The sequence below is a fragment of the Coturnix japonica genome, chromosome 13 (genome assembly GCF_054131305.1).
Source record: "Coturnix japonica strain WE chromosome 13, WE-NBRP24, whole genome shotgun sequence".
In the NCBI taxonomy this organism is placed as follows: Eukaryota; Metazoa; Chordata; class Aves; order Galliformes; family Phasianidae; genus Coturnix; species Coturnix japonica.
The window spans coordinates 10,712,494-10,734,776 of NC_140675.1; the positions used below are offsets into that span (position 1 = coordinate 10,712,494).

General features: G+C 44.4%; 1 protein-coding gene across 2 annotated transcripts in view; it reads right to left on the reverse strand.

Moving 5' to 3' along the window:
* MAD1L1 (mitotic arrest deficient 1 like 1) overlaps positions 1-22,283 on the reverse strand; it is a 307,536-nt gene that overhangs the window by 147,525 nt on the left and 137,728 nt on the right. For both annotated transcript variants that reach the window (XM_015876929.3, XM_015876934.3), the window contains exons 13-14: positions 19,903-19,959; positions 3,587-3,675 (exon numbers count right to left, since the gene is read on the reverse strand). In XM_015876929.3, the coding sequence (XP_015732415.2) occupies positions 3,587-3,675; positions 19,903-19,959 (146 nt within the window). The remainder of the gene's footprint in view (positions 1-3,586; positions 3,676-19,902; positions 19,960-22,283) is intronic.

Genomic DNA, 22,283 nt, shown 5'->3' on the forward strand with positions numbered 1-22,283 from the left:
CAGAGGAGGAGGAAAAACTGATGAAGTCTTTCAAGCCTCTTGCTGAAAATTTACTTTCCATACTAAAGAAAAAAATGAGACGAAAGTATATTTTTAAAAGCTCCCATTCACTCACAAGAGGTGAATACAGATTCAAAGGATTGATAGGGATTCATTTATTTTTTTTTCCCCATTTATGCCTCTCCTTTTGTTTTCAGAACTTAGCTCCTAACCACAGGGTATATATGGAAATGCCTGAAGCTCACAGCCCTGCTCTGCAGACTCTTCTTGCTGGCTTCTCCTGGTTTTCTTCTCTTTTTCACATTCCTCCATGACAGCAGCTAACTGGAGTGGCTGGGTCCAGTCCAGAAGAGCAGACACATCGTTCTGTAGGTTAATGAGCTTTCAAAGACCGCAGTAAACTACAGAAATGGAAACAGCCCTGTCATAAGCTGTGGGATTTCTTTCCCCACTAACCAATTTGCAAAGTTTGTTCACTTCTTCCCCATTTTCTGCCAGAACTAATTTCTGGCAACAGTCTGTAGATGAAAGGAGGCGCAGTGGAGCTCATGTTGCCAGCTTCAACTTAGCAGCCATGTAAAACTGACTAAACACTTGTGGCCTGATGACACAGCAGGTGGGCATGCACAGCAGACCCAATCCCTATGCACAGTGATCTCTCTTGTCCTCCAAAGTCTTTCTGTTCTTCCACCCAGTTGGTTTCCACTGCACAGAGGGGACTCATCAGCCATGTCATATGAAGGGCTCTGTCACGGATCATGAAGAATTGTTCCTCAACCCAAAGCATGGGGGGAAGACAGTGAGTTATCATGCACTGCTTTGACAAGGAGCCTCTTCTATGAAACAAAGCTTGGCCCAGGTTCATGTCCAATGCCCAGATAATGCCAGGAAACACAAAATAAGGCTGAACCACACCCTTTGACTGCTCAAGGCTAGGACCATAAGCAAAAAGGTTTCATTTGGAGTTGGTCCTACAATGCAGAAAAGCATGTGTGCTGCTGGATGGAGCATCTGAGTCTGAAGAGAGTGTAGCCAAAATATGGCTAAAAGAGCAAGCACTGGCTTACCAGCTTGTGAGCAAAGACTGCTCCAGCTACAAGAGAACATTTTTTCAGTCATTTACTGTTAGAAACCAAGAGCTGAGCAATGAAAAGAGTGATTAAAAACAAACAAATGCATGCTTTTTTCGAACAGCTTTGTAGCTAAATGACTAGCATCAGGGCTGGGGACAAGTATTTAAATCAGCTCGTCTACTGTAACAGCTAAACACAATTCATTAAAAAGCAACAGCAAAAAAGAGCATGGAATTAGATCTGGGGACTGTGGTCTCTGTGCACCCATAGCCCCAGGAGCACTGAAATGGGAAAAGCAAGACAAAGTATCATTGCAAAACCACTCCAGAAGCTCAGCTGCTTTGATTAAACAGCCTTCAGTGTACGGCTCAGGACTGGAAAATAGCTCCACATCATTAATGGCTTTACTGGGAATAGGCTTGTCTTTCTGTCATAGTTTGTAAGGAGGCTTTGACACAATTTCATGAAAGGAGGGGAGAGATGAGATTAGTATCAAAGAAATTCTTTTAAAACAAAAGGAGAGAGTGAAAAACATGACCTAGAGGGCTACTCATGAGCAAACTCTAACACCACGACAACATAATGAGTGGGTAATTGTGAGTTCCACTTGTGCCTGCTCGGGAAATAGATTTTAATTCAGAACAAAGCCAGACATCTCCATTCTCTCTGCCAAGAGCCTCCAGCAATAAGAAGCAGTCCTGGACCACGTGGCAATCCGGCTGCTCCCCACTACACACACTGTCCCTGAAGCTGCTCCATTAATAGATGGCAAAAAATGCTGTTCAGTGAAGATAAACACTGAGTAATGAGCCTTGGAGTGGGAAACAAAGAGACTGAACGCCTCCTCCATGAAAGGGTGCTGCAGCCCATACCAGCCCAGGGGGGGGAGAGACCAAGGAGTTGCTTTAGAAACATTCTGAAAACCTTCAGCTCCCAGAAGACAGCAAACAGGATGCTGGCTTCACTGATAGAGAGGCACAAAATTAATCAGGAACGATGGGTTCAATGTAGCTGCAGAGGTGCTGAATACTTCTGCAACAGTATAAACATCGGGTTTCAGAGGGGCTGCTGCACCTCACAGGGAAAACTTGAATGAGCTCAGGTTAAATAAACACCCACAATAAGCTAAAGTAGATGGAGAGGGGTTTAATCTGTTGAAAAAGGAAAGTTAGAGAGTATTATCCTCTACCAGAACTCACATACACAATAGAACTAAAAAAGGGAGAGGTATGCCTTGGGTCTTCAAAACCATTACACCACCTTGAGGGAACTATACTCCAGGAGTGAGTCCCTGTGATTAGGTTTATAGCCTTAAAACGTATTGGAAGAGCTTAGCCGAACATGTGTTATTTTCCAATACCTTCCCTCTGCTATGGAACTGGGCTTTCAAAGCCATAAAACAAGCTCCAGAGGCAAGGCACAAGAGCAAAGTCATAACACGCAGGCCAGTAATTTCTGCTTTCTGCAAGATTCTGCTTGCTGCAAAAAAACCCACTTTCAGTCCTAAGAGGCAGTAACACTTTATAGTGATGGAGCTGAAAATATAAAAGAATTAAGAAGTGAAACTCCAGCCAAAGTCTTACATCAGCTGAGAATAAAAAACTCCGCCTGTCAAGATCTGATTTGCTCAGCTTAAATAAAAGGAACTTTATTAAACATTCAGAAACAGATGAACTTTTCTATGCTCAGTATTTATTGTTGTCACCTGGTTTTGAATGGAAGCTGTAAATGCTTTAATAAATACATGGAAAGGTTGCCTGGCTTCCCTGTAGCTTTTGTTAATGCTTGTGTATCCTCTGCTGAAATGCTGTTTTGTAACTTCTCTTTCACTGAATAACAACAGGTACCCCTCTGCCATCTGCAGCAATGCACCAGGGGAAACAACCCTCTTTTATATCCAGTGCTACATGCACATCAGTACTACAAAAGCTCAGTTCTAAGCCTCTTTACATACATGCCAACAGATCCTACATATACAGTCCAGATTTGGTCAAAATAAGAAAAAAAACAGCAGTGCTCTTTCCACAGGGAAGGAAGTCAATAAAGGGAACAGTAATATAGGAGCCAGTCTTATTAAGCCAGTCTTATGAGTGCAAGAGATCCCAAACAGATTAAAAGGGAAGATCCTGCAGACTCTCAAAACATTAAAAAAATAAAGCTTGTAAAGTGTGTAAATGCAGGAAAAATCAGGGACTGAGGCTTTCTGCTAACGCTTCAAGCTTTTCTTATGTCCACAAAAACAGATAGGAAAGTAAGAAGTGGGCTCAGGAAAAGGAATACCATTTCAGAAATACAAGGAAAACATGTTCTAATCAATGCTACTTCGCTGCTCCTTGAATAAGAGTGCCTACGTACACAGCATGGCAATGTAGCATGATGAGGTCTTTTATCTGGTGCTCCACCACAGGACAGCAGTAACATTAGCTGACAGTGAAACTAGGCTGGGTTTTCCCTTCTCTTTAGTTCCACTGAAAGCCGTGGAAGCTTCCCAGCTTTCCCCTTGTTTTGCTCACCTGAGTGTGTCAACCTCCTCCTTGGTGATGAAGGTACTCTGCTCTGCGGTGCACTCTCGAGACTTCAGGACCTTCATCTCCACCTCCAGCTGCAGAAGAGAACAGGTCAGAGTTACTCAGTGCTAATGGGAGAATAGAGATATGAGAAGAGCAAAGGAAGGAGGAAGGAACCGTGACATCTTGCACAGGTCAGACCCGTCTCAGGACACTGACATCTCCTCAGGCATTGAATGCCACAACCACAGTCAACCCTTCTCCACCCCACGCTCTCTTTTGCCTTCCCCAACACTTTTCTGAGGCAGATGAGGCACAAAAAGTTGACTGCTTTCTAACTAGAGCTTCTGTTTCTTTTTTAGAGATTTCCCTGACCCATCCCTAATGCATAATTGGATGCAGAAAATTATTAGTGTGGTATTAGGAGCTATCTGGTACCCAAGATTAAGTATTGACAGTTCAACCTCATTTAGCATCAATTCCTCCCATAAAGAAACGAACCACAGGATTATGCTGTCTCGTCCAGACACTGACACACACACACACTGAATGGAAAACACCAGGGAATATTTCCAGCACTTTCCAATATACATTTCTAGCTCAAGCTGCTCAGGTAGGTCTGGTGGAACAAAGAAGCAATTAAGTGTACTTTGTGCCTTTGGATTTGTTTGGGAAAAACTCACAAGAAAATACTTCAAAATTCACAAAGGTGAAAACTTCTTACCCAGACACAACCATTCCCAGGTTCTCTGGCTGTGCCCCTAATCCAGCTATCAAGACAAGGCACAGATGATTAAACCACGTTACTTCTTTCCCGACCTCTCAGAAAGCAACTCATCACAAACTGTAGGCAGAAAAAGAACTTGGAGGACACGCAACTTCTATCCCAGCACCCTCTCCCAGCTCAGCTCTCCTCATTGAGTTTGGAGCTCCTTGTCCTCTACCTTTTGCAGCTGATAACTAATTCCCCCCATAAATCTATGAACAAATGCCATATTTATGCCACGCAGAAGGAAAACAACAAGCAATTCAGCACTAATTAGGGCTCAGTATCAGAGAAATAATTCCCTTGAACAGCATGGATTGGAATGACAGAGAAAAATCACACTGGAAAGGTGAACTCTGTGCAACAGAAGCCAGTTAACAGAAATTCCCCAGTTTCACAACTACTGCTCAGCCAGAACTGAAGTCTTGACATTGGAAGGGCCTCTTTGCCCTTCCATATTTGCCAGGAAAGACAGACAGAACATGGCAGCACTGTTAGCAAGAAAAAGCAGGAAGGGGATGGCTGCATTATTCTCCCTCCCTCCCCTTTCTGAGGACACAGCAGTGGAGCATTGGAGGAGGTGGAGCTGAGTTTTTGGCCAGATTTCTCTCTGGCACCCCAAAGCCCTGCATTCTCCCTTCCCTGTCAAAAGGCATCCCCAAAAAAAAAGGAAAAAAAATAAAGCAAGGCCCACCTGCATCATCAGGCTGTACAAATGTTAATGTATATTAGCTGCCTGATAAGATTATCACAGCCAGAAATGCTTCCTTCAATTTTCTGATTACTGAGCTTATCTCTCCCAGCGCAGCCCATCACAGATGGCTGAGGATAAAGCAAGCTCTCCAGATAGCTCAGGAATGTGAATAAAAGGTACCGGGATGAGGAGCAGCCTTCAATTCCACCCTGCTTCTAGCAGGAAAGCACTCATCATATCTCTTGGTTCCCACGTCTGCTGAGGGCTGGATGTGTTTGCTATTCGAGTTTGCTGCTGCTTTTGGACTGCATGCAGACAGCATTTGAAGATGGAGGGGCTGGTAAATGTGTTATTTATCGCATGCTAAGCAGGCTCAGCCTTGAGTCCAAGTGCCACCTGCTCACCAACAGAAGCAGATAAATCACTGCTGCCTTGCAGGTAGATGGGAGGGGTTGGAGGGAAGGGCCAGTGAGATGCTGCATCTGTGAGAGGGGGTCACCTGTGTTTGCTGCACAGGAAAAACAGAGTGCAAATGGGGAAGGGAGATGGTAGAGTGAATACACACATGTTAAAGTGAGTGCTGCAGTGAAAAGCATCAGTGCACGCACACCTTGCTTGTGATAAAGTGGTGACAAATCCATGCCAGGTACGCTCTGTAGCAGCACAATGAGATTCTGCTGTGTTTGTCAGAGTGAGAAGGGAAGGGCACAGGGTCCATAAAGGTGTTTGAAGCCATTTCTGTGTCCCCCAAACTCTCATGGACCAAAACTAGTGGGCTGTAAACTTGATGTCCCTGGGAGAGATGGGCACAGCTCTAACATCGTGGCACCAACCATCCCCAGCAGGGCAGTGCTACATGGCACTGATCGGAGCTGCTGGAGAGACTTGAGTTCAAACCAAGGCACAACTCTGTACCATTGTGAATTACTGACATGAAAATCTCATGAGCCTTTTATGAAAAGAAGGGAAAAAAAAAAAAAAACCAAAAAAACAGTTAAGGTATTAAATATTCCGTTTAAGAAAACCACCCAACAAAACCCTGTTGCTTGTTTCTTTCAGCTGCTGGAGTTTCAGCAATGAAAGTGTCCCTGGCAGCCAATCTCACAGAGAACATTAAAAATGTTATTTATGTCTCTTTCTGGGCAAAAAAGGAAGTTAGTTGAGATAAGGTGAAGCAGTTTCTTGTTGGCATCTAATTCTGCTTTTCTGAAGGCAGCAGAGCACAAGCAAAGAGGTCCTCACAGAATAAGGATGAAGAGAACAGGGAAGAGAGCAAAGGAGGAGGAATCTGTTGATTGAGCCTTCCTTGTGTGCAGCGGCACCTGCCTGACATGAAGCAGCACACGCTGTGCAGCCCATGGGCAGCGCTGGCAATAGCCTGGCATTGCACAGCCACTGCATCCCCAGGCACACAGGTCTGATGGTCTGCAGCTGAGACAGAAAGCAGGAGGAAAAGCAGGAGGAAATAAGCAGCATGAAGACAGTAGTAGCACAAAGCCATGCTCCGTGTGATCCCCAGCTCTGCCCGTTCACTTGTCCTCTTGCTATAAGTGCTAAAGAACAGCCCAAAGAATGGATCCGGAATGGAACAGCCTCTTGTTTTTTGCTGCCTATTTCCCAGCACACTGCTTGTGCTCTATCAATTTCTAGTCCTGATCTCTCTTGTTTCCCTCCATGCCTTCTGCAGGCTTTTCCCACTTCTTGGACTAATTCAGTCTTCATGTCAAACTCCTCCAGTTTTTACCAATAATTTTTTGCAAGTGGCTGCGCTGAATTTACTACAATAAATACATTAAGTTGGTAGAAACATTTCCCAGTAGAGAGGTGGAAAGGCGGCTTAAATTCCTGCTCGTTGCTGTATTTCCCCATTTATTAACAAATGACCCAGGTCAGCTCCAACCCTTCAGCTCCTGTAGGCAGCTTAGAGCACAGGGAGAACACACTGTCCCTTAATACTGCATTGCATCTCCTAGGCTGAAAACTGCACAGCCCTTCAGAGCCTCGGGGTTAACATCACCCACGATCAGCCCCAGTAACTGCTCCATTACACAGAATCTAGAAGCAATCTGAAAAGAAGCCAAACTTGGGTTGTTGTTTTGTTATTTTTCATTAAAAGAACCTAAAAAAAAATCTAAGTTATCCAACGTTTTTGTGACACTAGAAAGGGCAGAATAACGAGTGGTGTCCGAGTCCATGACTCGTGAATAATACACATAAACAGGTGCTTAACATTTTGCCTGTGCAATGTTCTCTCTTCAGAACACGCTGGAGCCTCTTGCTCTCAACCTAATTTGATAGCATTTATCCAGTACCTTCTCTCCTCTCTTACTTCACGAGTGTGAATTTCAGCCCAGCTTCATTACTGTCAACTGAAAACGATCCAGGCACTTTTAGTATATAGCATAATTTCAGTATGACCACATACGCAAATAGCCCAAAAGGTCAAATGCAAATATTTGATCCAAAATAAGCACTGTCGTGCCTGTTTACCATCTGAGAAGGAGAGGAAAGAAGAGCACAGATTTTCATCTAGTTGCTTAATTAAATGGAATCTCTTTTCTTCTTTCAGCCTCACTTCCCAACCTGCCTGGACAGGACTTCAAGATGGCGGCTCTCCTCCAAGTGTTAATGACATAGCAAACACCCACAGCACTGCAAAAAAAACGTGTTCCTCTCTGGTTTTCTCTTCCGTATGAATTATTTCAAGATCTTTGAGATGACAGGAGGAATATAAAGTTACAGATTCACCCCCTGACAGCTAGAAGAAACATAACTTTATTCCGGAGATCAGTTTTGTTGGGGATATATATGGCATTTGTTACTGCTGACCCATATTTGTCCCCTCTCCATCATGAGTCTCCTCAACACCACAGACCCACTGTTCCTCCCACTTGACTCCAACAGGCCTCAGTGTTGGTAAAGATGAGCATTTCCAAAGCATCCCACTCACCCACTGCCCACAGTCTTCTTCCAATGGGATTTATTACAGATATAAGCTTCTAAATTAAAACAGGCACCCTCATAAAACATGTTTACGGACTTGTGAATATTGGAACATGCTGTGCAAAATAACAACCAAATCCTTGTTCAGGCGCCACGTTTGAAGCAGTGAAATTCATAAAGGACTTGATCTAAAGTCCTTCAGCTCACTGCTAAAGTCAGGATTTGCCCGCTGAAGAAAAAAGGACCAGTTCATTTTCTCACATCGTGTACACGTATTTCATAGAACACATGCTGGAAACATATAGCCATTATTTGAATAATGAGTGCATTTTAGTGAGGGGCTGATACAGCAATCTTATCCTGATGAAGTGTGTCTGCACGTCATTCAGCATTCTTGGAGCTGTAAAAAGCAGGAAATGCTGAATCCATTATAAATGTCTAAAGGTTTAGTTAACAATGGGCTGATGCAACATCCTTTGAAAGGCCTCCCTCAGCAAAAGAGCTGATTTTAAAAGGCAGAGATAAATAGGCACTGAATTGCACGGAGCCAGCATGGAAAGGTGAATTGAGAGGTTCTGTTTGACTACAAGTCTCAACACAATTTAGCAAGCTATTTAAATACATAAATATTTAAGTGTATGAAAACCAAGCAGATTTGGAAGTGGGTGCTAAAACAGACAAAAGCAGAGAAATAGGGCCCTGAGTGTGACCCATATGCTGTGGTTGGAACACAGGCAAAGCCTGGTTCCACAGGAACCCATAACCAGTCACCGTAGCAATGTGACTTTCCTTCTCTCCAAAGGATGCACAAGCACTAAGGGTGTTGTTTACCTCTCTTCCCACAGACGAACACAACAAGCTCGGTGACCTCCTGATGTCTACAGACTCACAAACAAGATGTCAGGACAGAAATCCAATGTACATAAACACCGGTGAGCTTAATTTGGGTGTCCAGCAATACTACGAGGCAGTAAAACACCATGCTGAGCTCTTCCATCAATCATTCTGCTCAGCAAAAGCAGCTCCTCCAAGCACCCAGGGCGGAAGGGCTGCTCCCTTTCAGTGCCTGCAGAGAAGGAGAACGGAGCCTCACCAGGTTTCTTAATGGAACACACATTTCTAGTCTTTAACCCAACTTCTTCAAAGAACAAGGACAATATTTGTGAGACAAAATATCACTGGTCTTTCAGAAACAGGCCAAGCAGACCAGGTGCACATCTGGGGGAAATTAGTCCTGGATGCTATTGTAGAACAAAAGCAATAAAGCCATAGAAAATCAGATACTCAATAAAAAGCGTTTCAGAACTACCTATTTCCCTTTTGGTTAAAGCAAAATAATATATCCTCTTTTTTTTTTTTTTATCCTCTTTGAAGACAAAGGCGAGCTAGATGAGAGTTGCTGCTCTCTGTGGGTTAGCCAGTCTGTAACAAACTTGGCACGCTTTTATCACTGAGAAGACAGGGCTAGAAGCAACCTTGCAGTAAACAGTACTAGAAAGGTACTCATGCATATACATTATTGTAGATACACACGAGCTGGGAAATGGACATATGCTGACTTCTGCTTCTCTCCAATACAGCCTGGATTGTGTTTTTTCTCCTCCTGTTGCAATAAAAAGAGAGCAATTTTTCAAGTTTATACTGAATGTCATTCTATTTCATTTCCAAATATAATCTCCCAGAGAGAAGGTTCACTTGCCCTATTTCCAATCTCTAAAGTTAATTCACAAATTTATATTCCTTTCTCCCACTCGCTCTCCTAAATTAAGAGGCGTAATTACTAGGAGCGCTTGCTACAAACGAATCAAGTGCCAGGGGAGAAGGAGCTGTCACTGCTGGACGCCAGCAGCAGCCACCCTCCCCTCCTTCCATCCCCCAAGGATCCTGCTTAGGAGGCAGTTTCTATCTTTCCCATTAGCAGGGGTAGCTCACAAGGAGCAACGCCAGCCAGGACAATCACAGGGAACAGAATTAAGGCCAGGCTGCCTTGCAGCCACCCAGATGGCAGGGATCACCCCTCCCAATGCAGCCCTGCCTCTCCTCGACCTCCCTGGCAGCAGCAGGTTTCCTTCATGACAGCGGAGGAACTCGGAGCTGCCATCTAAACATTCAGCCCCAGCCTCATCCCTCTCCCCCCTCCCCGACTCCAGCACCCTCTCAAAAGGAAGATTGATTATTATAATCAGACTCAGCTCTGACACAGCATTTGCATTTTCAAAGCACAGCATAGTCATTAACTAATTCATCTACCCCAAGGGAGCCCTAACGAGCTTTCACCTCTCTCCCCTCCGATTCCCAATCTGCAGGCAGCCTGCAGCTTTTCCTCACACACTTCCCTCTACATTGTGCTGCACCAGCGTGACTTGGTGCAACTCCAAATGGGTCCAGCAAGCCAAACTGAGCCCTGCTGCAAAGGAGCAAAGCCCTGCTGGCAGCAGTTGGATACACAGGCACACTGCTCACAGCTGCTTACCTTAAGGATCCCATATGTAATCACAAAGGTATAGGGTGCTACAGGGAACGGTTTGTGCCATGCAAAATAAAGCCAAGCACACAGAGGTCCCAAACTTCCCATGACCACATAACACCAGCATCAGTCATCAGCCTGAGCTGTATGGAAGCATCCCCACATTGTGTCCTCCAAGCTGTGCATCCCCTACCCACAGCCCATGCAGGGAGCTGAGGAGCTCACACCCCACATCTCTCCCCAGCCTCTGCCCTAAAACTGCCCCTGTGTGAGTCCTGCTGCACCCCAAGCTGCCAGTCCTCCATGTCCTGTCACCTCCAAGCCCAGCTGCCACCTCACCCTCTGTGCCCCAGCACAGCTCCACACCCGCAGGTGCTCCGCACAGCAGCACATTATTCTTGATGAGCAATATTGTCTAATTGGAAGTGCTTAACCCATCGCTCAGATGATCTGTTTCAAAGACTCCTGTCTGGAATACTTAAGAGAAGAATTAGGAAAATATTTATTTTCTCTCTTGCTTTTTCATCTCCTGCTGCAACATCCCAAGACTTGAGACATGGGATCTCAGGTACATCAGGGTGAGCACAAAGCTTCTGAATATCCCATATGGCACAATGCTGGGGGCCCTTTGTGCCCACAGATGGCACAAGCACAACTACGGCGGGTCGGGATGGAGCCTGCATGGCATGTAGAAAGAGTGCCCTGCCCGGGGCTCAGTCAGCAGGCAGCTGCCATGGCCAGCAGCACAGCACATCAGCAGCACAGCACCCATGGCAGCACTCATCATATGAGTGCCAAAATACAGCTGCTGGGATGTTTTTCTCTTGAGCGTTCTTCCTCAATTCACGCACAACATACTGCAACCTCATCCAGTGGCATCGCTGCAATGGAGATGGCTGTTCTCAGGGCAAACAAGTTTACTTTGGCCAGAAGCAAATCTTCTTGCAGCTGTAAACTCAGAGGCAAAGCAGCAAATAAGCCTGCAAAGACATCGCACTTTCTCCACACAAAGTCTGAATACTGCTTGTTTCCTGAAAATATACCTTTGAGCAGTTTCTGGAGCATTCAGACAAGAAAGGTTCATGAAATGGTAGCTCTAATCCCACCTCTCCCTCCTCCCCATCAGTTTCCTTGTTGAAAAATCATCACATAATGAACAGTCAGAGAGGAACCTACGCATTTCAACCAACCACCTAGAAAGAAGATCAAAGAGGAAAGGAAAGAGGAATCGAACATCCATTTTTGTTCCTTCGTCTCCTAACCTAAATACAGTGGAATCAATCTCTGCTGAATGCTGAGAGCAAAGGAGCCTTCACTGAGTGCTAGGCTGCAAAATTGAACGTAATCCTCTTGTTCCAGCTCCCATGGAACAACTCACAACCTGTATCTCAGTGCTTTAATGAACAGCTCCAGCCCTGTGTTGCAGTTTGCCGGCACATCTCTGCAGAGAAAGGGTGGGCGAGGGGACCCCTGGGGCTTCACACTGTGATGAACGTGCAGGGATGGGCAGCATGAGGATGGGGATACAGCCAGCACTGAGGGAAATGGGCAGCTCTTGTAGTAGAGCCTTCCAGCTGCCTTCCAGAAAGCAGCAGACGGTTGGAGGAGCCTTGTTTCCAAACTCTTCCTGAAGCACAGATTAAGAAGAGCAGATTTAAGAGCATTCAAATGTTTCCAGCTAAATGACCCATGATGTGGGCCTCCTGCCACAACACACAGTGGGCTTTTAAGGTGTAAGAAGTGGGAAAACTCTCTCTCTGGGCAAAATAGCAAAGGTTACAGCACCTGCCAAGATTGCTCTGCCCATTTCAGCCTCTTGGGATTATGCCTGTGTTCTCCTTCAGTTGCCAGCAAGCAATCAAAGAACAAAAAGCAAAAAATCAATTCCCTCTCAAACACCGTATGTTCAGTTCTGGTGCCAGAACAGAAACCTGGCATTTTAACCTTTGGTGAACATGTTCCTGCTGCCACCAACAATAAGCTCCGACGCTTCACTCTGAGGGAAAGGAAGGTGTAATAGATGTGCCAGGGATGACATTAGCACCAAATACACCATCAACAGGACAGGGCCTGGCAGGAGCTTGATTTTATACAGCCAGTCTTTAGAGGTTAATGAAATATTCATAAATAAGTTAAAATTCTCCTGACAAGCTGGATCCTGTAGTACAACAAAGAGTTGTCAGCCTCAATTAAGCGATTCCAAAAAGGCAGGGCTGTGCCATTCATTATTTACCAAGAGGTCAGAGGAAGAATTCTGCTCTATGATCTCCGTGTCCCTGTGGATAAATTAGGCTTCACAGCTCCTGCTGGAGGACTCGGCTGCCCTGACAGAACCCACCACCAGTCCCATCCACCTCCAACAGCCAACAGCAAAAACCACCCGGAACAAACTCTTCTAAGGGCAGGAGGACACACAGAGATGGAAAGCAAAGCAAACAGCGCAGCGAGCTGATGAGGCTGTCGGTGCAAGGACTAAGGCAGTCTTGAAACAAAGTCTGTAAGCTTTTACCTCGCTCTTGTGGTACACATAAACCCAGCCCTGGGCAAGAAGAAAAGCATGCAGCTGTCTCTGATCTGTGGGTACATCCACCAGCCCTCAGTGCCCCCTAAATCCAGCAGCTGGTACGGCTCTGGATGAGCTGTGCTTGCAGAACTGCCTCTCCCCACTCAGACCTCTCTGCCTGGCTAATTCAGGTGCAGCCTTGTGGCTGTGGAAGCAGGAGGAAAGCAGTTTCCTTCCTTGCCACAAGCAAGATGGAGACTAAGGATTACTTCATCTCTTCCAAATGTGACTGTTCCAAGTCCTCCTTTCTTCCCCTGTACTTCACTAAAGTTCCTCCTACAGCTTCTCCAAGCTGCCTTTGAGGTGAGGCAGAAGAAAGGGGCAGAAGCTGCTGAACCTCAGAGCAGCCAGCAGCTCTCACCTGATCTTCCCCCAACACAAGTCTGAGGTTGCCCATCAATTTCATGTGATGCTGAATGAAGCCTGGAAAAGCGCAGTATTTACATGCCAATTCATTATGTCTTCTGTGCCTTAAGACTGTGCCTGCTAATATAGGACCTCTGACAACATCCCTGTCCCACTGGTATTGTTTCATCCCATATATCTCAGTGTAACTCACTCTGCAGTGACACCAACAACAGGACTGCTCTAATCACAGCACAACGCTGCCCCCTGAACAGGAAAACGACCCATTTTTCTCCTCTGTTCCAGCAGCTGAATATAAAGAATATATATATTCCCTAGTGCTTCATTTTCACCCTTAGTCCTTGTTCCATTTAAAGCCCCACCATGCAAAGGTGAGAGCATTAACTCAGCTCTGAGCTGAGCAGTGATCGCTCACCATCACCCTCCTTACCAAAGGCACGTGCTGGTGCAGCTCAGGGTGAGGGGCTTCTACATGCTTCTACACCTCAGGTTCCATTGCTTCTGGAGGACTTCTAACTTTAAGTGAGCTGTTACCACCTTCCAGGAGAAAACAAAAGCAGGCCTGCTGGAACCAAACCCTGCTGCCGAGTCCCATAAAACTTTAACACTAATGGATCCAACAGCAGGTTCATTTGTGTAATGGGACTTTTAAACAGACCGTTTATTTCTTTTTAATTTGAAGCGAATGGACTGCTTGATCCCAGGCGCCAGGCGAGAGATAAACCTCAAGAATTGACTGAGTCTCTTCTTCCAACCTAATTACAATCACAATGAGATATCCACGTGTGAAGGTCTAATGTACTGATCATCCCTCTGGTCTGTAGGCAGTTGGGTAGCACTCATCTACTGCCATCCCACTGCGCCCACAGCTCTGCTTTGCAGAGATGCTTCTGATAGTGTCACGGCCTTGTGTGCTGGACATGAATTTCACAGGGTGGAACACACAGCACACAACCAACCACGGCCATTCATCACCTTCTATACTTAAGAGAGGAGGAAAAATTCTGCCTCTGCTCCTTGAAGCTCATTGTATTCCTGCACCGTGGGGAACAAGGAGGACCAATGTTAATGTACTTGTTTACAACAAGCACTTGAGAACGAGATAGAGCTCTCAAAAGAAGAGCTATTCTGAGCTCTCTGTTCAGCACAGGCAGGTTCACGGTGCATCAGATTTTCTGGTGCTTCTGCAGCACCCACTGCTGAAACATCACCTGGAACGATGTGACTGCACTGGCTGCTGATCTTTGAAGGAAGCAGAGTAAGATGGAAAAAGGTTTAAAGACAAGATTCCAAAGCAGGATGAGGAGCCCGTTTTAGATTTGTTTAACCTGGGCAAGTGAAATGCTGGGAGAGAACAACTGCTCTCTATAAATACATCACTGTATAAACATGAGAGAGGAAGAACAGTCACCGTAGTTTAAGAAGAATATCGACACATACAAAAAAGGATATTAACCGCACATATATTTCCAGCTGGAACTGAGACAATTCCTAGCTGTCGGGGTAGGCTTTCAGTGATAGCAATGGGACAAACAAGCTAAGCATTTTCAAGACAAGCTTGATCAATTTATGAACTAAACTGTATGCTGCAATTGCCTCAGTTGCCAAAGGATCAGACTTTGTCACCTAAGGAGTCCTCTTCCAGCCTCCTGTTACTTCATCATTTCATTCTTGAGCAACGTTTTGCTGCTTCTTTATAACCAGATTTGTGTTTTCCCAATCTGATTTGAAAACTGGGGATTTCCCTAAAAATGCCTCAGTAAAAACCGCTGCTGTGTTTGTGCTGCTGCTCAGCTGAATGACACAACGTCCGTCCAACACAGGCCCGCTGCTCTCGTGTAAGGTGCTAGTATAACATCTGTCAAGTGCTGGGGAGGTTTGCTGTCATCTTGCTAAATCAATCTGGAAACGATGAAAGAGATTTTTGATAGATGGAGAATTTCTGCACCAATCGGTCTCCTGCCTTCTCCTCCCAACCTATTGACTACGAACACATTCTGGCAAAGCCTCCTTTCTGTTTGTAACCAGTGTGGCTGGGAACTCTAATCCCACATTTAATTCCACCTACTGTAGATAATACGGAGAATTAACATCTCCACCAATGAGCACCAGTTTTGCCTTTCTTGTGTCTTGCCTGTTTCACTCCTTGCTTTCTGTTTAATAGAATGAAATTGTCTATATTACCTAATTATCCAGGGCATATCTCCTATGCTGAAGTTCACTTCTTTCCTGTTACCATCTGAAAAAAAAGTTTGTAAATTAAAAAAAAATTAAATTTAAAAAATTGAACCTCATTTAGTATTTCTCTTTAGCATCAAAAGTCACAGTTCTTGATGCTCTGGAGGTCTGATGCAGCCATCCTCCATCACTCCAAGGGAGTGAAGACTTTCAACAGCAATACAAATGGTCTACGACCTGCATGCATTTCTTGTGCCTTTTGCATCGATGCCAGTCGTGATGTTCCCAAACTCCTTCTGCAATCTCTCCATGCTGCTCTCCAGTTAGCAGCCTGTTCCCAGCCACATCACGCTGTGTCCTCTGAGCAGATTTATTCCACGTATCCTCCTTATAGTCTTCATTATTTCTCCTGGTAAGCATCAATGTAGCTAGTCACTGACATTTAAGTTAATCCCAAGCACTGCGGTTTCACATTGAAAACATGATTTGGCTCCTTAACTATTCCTGACCTGCAGCCCTTAAATAAAGGTCTCTTGTTCCTCACAGAGGGTTAACAAACACATTCACTTAAGACAAGGGGAACTCGTCGTTTTCATTTTGAGGGGTCTTTATTTCTTCTGTAAGGACACTCAATTTATGCCGTTCATTTTGTGATGATTACATCTTTGGACTTCAGACCTTCTTTCCCTCCAACCCCGCAAAGCAATTCTCATTCTTATAGGCATCCTTTATAATCTGCTGGAGGATGAAATATCATTTGGTCCAACGAGCAGCCTGTAGATTTCAGAGCTCACGTGGGCCAAGCCGCTTTTTGAAGATGAAATCCAACGATAGCCAGAGCACCTCTGGGCAATAAAAATACATGTATAGATATAGATACCTCTATAATACCAGGCTCGCTTCCCTCAAGGATTAATGACAGGGAAAAAGAAATCCTTGACATGAATGGCCTATGCTACAGGACCAGACGGAAAGAAAGTGCGAGATCAGGGATCATTGTGTTTGTTTGGATGGTAAGCTTGAGCCAAACAGTTTTCTCTTGGCCATATGGGGAGATGAAAAAGGCAAACGAGAATCTGAACAAGCAACAATCTTCTGCTTCCCTCCTCCAGGGCAAGGAAGAAAACCAATATAGAAGAGGAAAGCATTTTCCATAAAGAATAATTGAGCAGCAGTGAAGCTAGCCCCCAGCTCTGTGCCCGGAGAGCACTAAACCAGCATACCATAAGAACTAAGATCCTGTGACCACAAATAAGCAGCCATAGGTGGAAATGCTACATGGAACCTCCTGACATGTCCTGCAGAGAAAGTTATCTGAGCCTGGGAGAGAAAACTTGTAGTACTGCTAACATTGTCAGAAATTGCACTTATTTACACAAAATAAACAAGTGAGCTCAGGGCCCCAAATAGATTCACAATGGAATTAAAAACCCAAAACATTATTTTAGCCAATAAGAAAAGGAGAATATCCTCAAATCTGAGAGACAGCTACGTCATGTGAGTGATGACCCTGATATGTACCAGCTCCCAGCAGACCACACAGGTACTGCTCCCTCGTAACAGGAAAGCACTCAAAGGGAGCACAAAGAAAAATAAATAAGTGAAGGGTTGGAGGGAGAGAAAAATCAAAGTTTTGTTCTTATAATTACACAGCACAATGATAAGGGTAATTTTTCTTAAATCAGACAATAAATTTGAGGTTCAGGTTCCCTGAAGGATATAAAATATTAGAGGATTTTTTATGGTTGTAATCACAAACCCATTTCTCCAGCCACTACTGGCCGTGTCTAATTAGGGTAAGGTATGTTAATGATAGAGCAGCACGGCCCAGAGACGGCTTCAGTTGCAATATTAATTGCATTTAGGGAAAGAAGCATGAATTGTGCTTATACAAGCTAATTAGTATGGGTTTGCTAATTAATACTGGAAAGTCAAACTGCCTTTGTCTTGTCAACTGCAATTAGCTGAAGACATTCAAATTGCTTTTCTTCCTTTTTTTTTTTTTCCCCTACTAGAAGTCAACTCCTTTTTAGCAGTTCAGCAATGAAATCGTGTGCTGGAGTATACCATGGCACTGAGCACAGCAAGGCCATCCCACCCTCCTGAGGCACAGCCTCACTCACATCCTGGCCTAGCACAGAGTTCCCTATAGCACACATCACTATCATCCCAGTGAGCCTGAATACCCTGAAATACCCTTTCAATACCCTGAAACTGGGACCTCTTGTCCCATGAGCATCCATCTTATTTAGGCCACGATCCAAACAGATTATGACAAATCTTTTTACATCTAAATATCGCAATGTGAGAAAAGATCTACCAGGGCATTGAAGATATTCCCCACTGCATAGGAGAAACCCCAACACATTCATCAATGAGATCCACAGAGTTCACCAGTCCTAAATCAAACTGCTTCCTTTACTGTGCTTTGGGGGAGGTGGGAAAGTCATTCAGTGTGGCAGAAGGGATGTCAGCTCTACAGAGGTTTATCCCCAAAGCATCCCAAAGACCATACAACAGCACCTGGCAGGTTTATTTCTCTTTTGCCTTACAGCCATAGGCCTGTTTGCAGAATGGCTCATGTAAAGCAATATCCACATCTGTCAGCACCTGGAGCAGGCAGACTTCTCTGCATCCTCCCGGCCACAGAGGCTTAGCATCAGCCTAACAAGAAATGGATCACAGGTGAAAAACTGGGAGGGGGATGGAAAGAAAGGAGAAGAAACCAAAGTAGGCAAACAACTGCTGAAGCGCCAGCTTTAACAGAGCCTGAAAATAAGGGCAACCAGGTGAGGAGCTGATCTGGAGGGAGGAGAAAAAAAAACACCAAAAAAAAAAAACCAGCAAGGGAAGAACTTCTTGTTCAGTGGCAGGGAAGAGAGTGGAGCTGGTGGGATAATTGCTGGAGCCTGTGGGCAGGCGGTGAGCAGAACAGCCCCATCCAAAGGGGACAGACCTCTGCCACCTCATGCTGCAGGAAATAAGAATTGACATCTTCTCCTACAAGGGAGTTTTCACTGGGGGATGGAGGAGAACCATCTACCATCAGTGAAAAGGAGGAGCATGATTGTCAGGTTGTAGTTCTAAAGGCAAGAAGAGGAAACACGACCTCTCTCCCTCTGTTTGAAGCAATTTTCTTACAATTACTGAGCAAAAATCAAAATGCAGAACAAAGTCCACACCCCAAAACCTGCAATCCACTGTCTAAAGCACTACAGAATACAGCCCTATTCACGTGAGACTGATGCAAGCTTGCCAAGGAAGATCACAAGCCATAAAGCTTCCCACCAAGTAACCCTTGGGAATAGGTGCTGAGCACTGACTGCCTCTTTCTTCTCTGCTGATGGATGATGCCCAAGGCCAATTAATGCCTTAACACTATAAGTTCCAGTTTCTCCAACTCTACCAGCCTGCTTAATACTATGAGCTTCCAAAGGCAAACAAGTAACTCAAATCCAGGCTTTGCAAGTCAGAAAGAAAATCTTTGAAATGTTGTTTTGTTTGTTTGTTTTTTTAAATGCACATCAAACATAACAGCACGTTTATCCTCCGTTATGCCCAGTGAGGACGATACAAAGTTGACTGCATAGAATTTATAACTGCAACAAGGCAAGCATGTAATGAGATCTGATGGTAAATAGGATTAATTCAGTTTTCTTTGGAAGTATCAGTTCTGAGCTACGTCACCACAGGGAGTGATGAAGCATGGAAAAACATACAAATGTTTGCCCACAATAAAAGTTCAACTCAGAATCTGAATCAATTACTGCTCCCATTGTAGAAAATGTGATGTCGAAACAGCAAGGAGGACCACAGCCAAATAAAAGGAGGAGAAACTGTGAGCTGTATGACAATCTACTCCTAGTATGGGAAGGACACACCACTTGTGGCTTCTGCTTTTGGTCCTTGAGGGAGCTACCAACAAAACAGACAAAGCCAGCAGCAAATTAACACACGCTGTAACAAACTGGTCTGTAGTTGTTGCATCTCATCTGCTCGTCCTTTGCACGCTTGAGACTGAATCAAAAGTCCCCAAAGAAAAGAGCTGTTTCAGCACACAATGAAATGCTTCCTTCTGATCTTGAATAATAACCAAAGAAAAACTGCCAAAAGAAGGGCAGCAAATCAGCAGATCTCACCCAATGCTTTTCCAGGTAAATGAAGGGACAAGAAATGCCAAAACTACCAACAATAATACAAACTTTTCAAGAGCTCATTTGCTTATTTGCAAATATTTGGAACTGATGCACAGTCCAAAGGCACTGAACTTTGCATACAATACTGCTCTGTAAAACATCAAGGAAATAACAATAATAAATGGGGGGAAAAAAAGAACACCACTTACCATCTCTGCTCTTTGCTTCTGATTTCCTACTTCTTCCAGAACTTGAGACATCTGAACCTTCAAGAGAAAAAAGAAAACAAAGTTTGGAATGTTAAAGGGAATTCTGATATGATCACCCTCCTACCCACTCCTAAATAAAAAAGCCAACGGCAACGTGAAAAAGGAATTCTAAGTGGTGGGTCTGGATATACCCTTTATGAGAGGTGACTCTGCCCCAAAGAGCCTACAGTACATTAGAAAACACGGGTTCATTGTGGAGAGGAAACCCACTGGGACCTCCATCCCAGATCTCCTCACCACAGCCCGGCCTGAGAACTGAGTTTCCTCTCTGCTCCTTCCAAAGAAACTTTAGAGAAAGAAGATGCTCATTGCACAACTGACAGGAGCGTTGTGTGTAAAGATAACTTCACACAGAATACCTCGTCGTTGAAGACTTTTGGGTCAAGTGGTTGATTTTAGCAGTCTCTAAAATTGTGGTAGAACACCAGAAAAAGCCTCCAAGAAGCCCAACTGAACGCCCATGAGAACATGTCCTGGTGCAAAGGTTTGGTTTTCCCTTTTTTAAAAGGAAGTTTGAAATTCAAAGGATCTCAAACCAGAGAGGAAACATCTTACGTTATCTCTGTATAATTCCTAGAGAAATGAGAACATGACTCATAGAAGGAGCTTTCCAAAAGGTTTTGTTTCTGTGGAAGGGTTTAGAAAGGAGCTACTTTGGAGATGGCTGCGAGGAGCCACGTTTCCTCCTTCAGTGCAAATTCTTCCCATGTCTTCTCCTTCACAGCAACACAATCTGCATTCCTCTGGTTAGCAGAAAGCCCAAAAAACAGAACCAACCAATGACAGAGAAGCTAATTTAAACAACAGAAACAAACACAACGAGAATGGGGGGGGGGGGGGGGGGGGGAAACAACTTTCCTGCAAACTAATTCATGTAATTTCAGGCAGATATTCATTAAAACCCTCCAGAGCCCCTCTAACAATCTCTCTCCAAACACAGAATGGGTCTTTTGAGTACTACATCCAAACAGCACACAGTTTATTACAAGGAAAAAGAGAACACTAAGCTTTGCAGACTAACAACACTGAAATGCGGGCAAACAAATCATTGCATTCTTAGGGTTCAGAACAACATAAAGGTTGATTTTGCAAACAAACAACCAAGCAGCTCAGACTGCTCTGGCCATAAAGCTCAGTGGAAATGGAAAAAAAAACCCAACATTTTCTTGCTGTGTGAAGCATGGGATGATGTGACATTGCTTAAGGAGCAGACACTCAAATAGGATGAAAGGGGTTTTAATAGAAGCCTGGGACCTGGCACAGGGAAGCGAAACACGCTCATTAAACACTGCGGGAGATGCCAGTCCCAAGCCAACACGGAGCGTGTGTACGAGCAAAGCAAGGAGGAAAAATGAAATTATCACCAAGTTGGATGCTGAAACATCAGGAAACTGTACATTTGCAGACACCTGGGAAAGATTTGTTTCCCCACTAATATTTAATCAGGCAGAATTACACCAGCAGGTTGGAGCCAGGAGGGGGTCACATGGCAAAGAATTAGAAAACCTCCTCCCAGAGATGTTGTTTATGAGAGAGGTCAGCATAGACTTTGTCCAACACCCCAGGACTGACAGACTATTTCTGATTTAGAACAAAATGAAAGGAACTTTTCTGTATTTTCATAAGTGAAGGTGTATATGACCTTTAGATGGAAACTACAGCTCTAAATGAGATGCAGAGAAACATAAAGAATTATGTATGTACTTCCCATGGCTATCACTCATCAGTTTGAGGGTCATTTCTCCATTCAATCTCCTGCTGGACAGCACAGGGTTCTATAATACCATGGGCTGGATTCAGAGTGGAAGGGGGCAGGTCAGTCACTTTGGGAAGAGGCCGCAAAAACTTTTGGACAGGAAAGAAATAATACAAACAGATGAGAGTATAAGAGAAAAATATTTCATCATTTACTTGGTATATGTCTTGGAGAAAATAACCAAATGCAAACCTGTCACGTTGTTATGCCAGTAGAGACCTACAGGCAAACCAGGACAGCAAGTCCAAAGCTGCAGCTTGATAACAGCAGATCAATACAATTTGGAGAAGCAATCAGATAGGAATTAAATCAGAGTAGGTTTTCTTCATTGCATTCATTTCTAGGCAGCTCATCTCAAAGGGAGCAAAAGCAGCTGAACTAGTGGGAATACAGAGAACAGCAACCAAGCTCACTAGATTGCCAGAAGAAATTATTTATGAAGATTAAAAGATTCTTAACTGTATGGTTTGGCTACAGCTCTCACAGAAGAGCAAAAGGGACATATTTAATGCATTGTGAGCCATTACAACGTGATGAAGGGCTGGAAACAAGGAGGCTCCTCCAG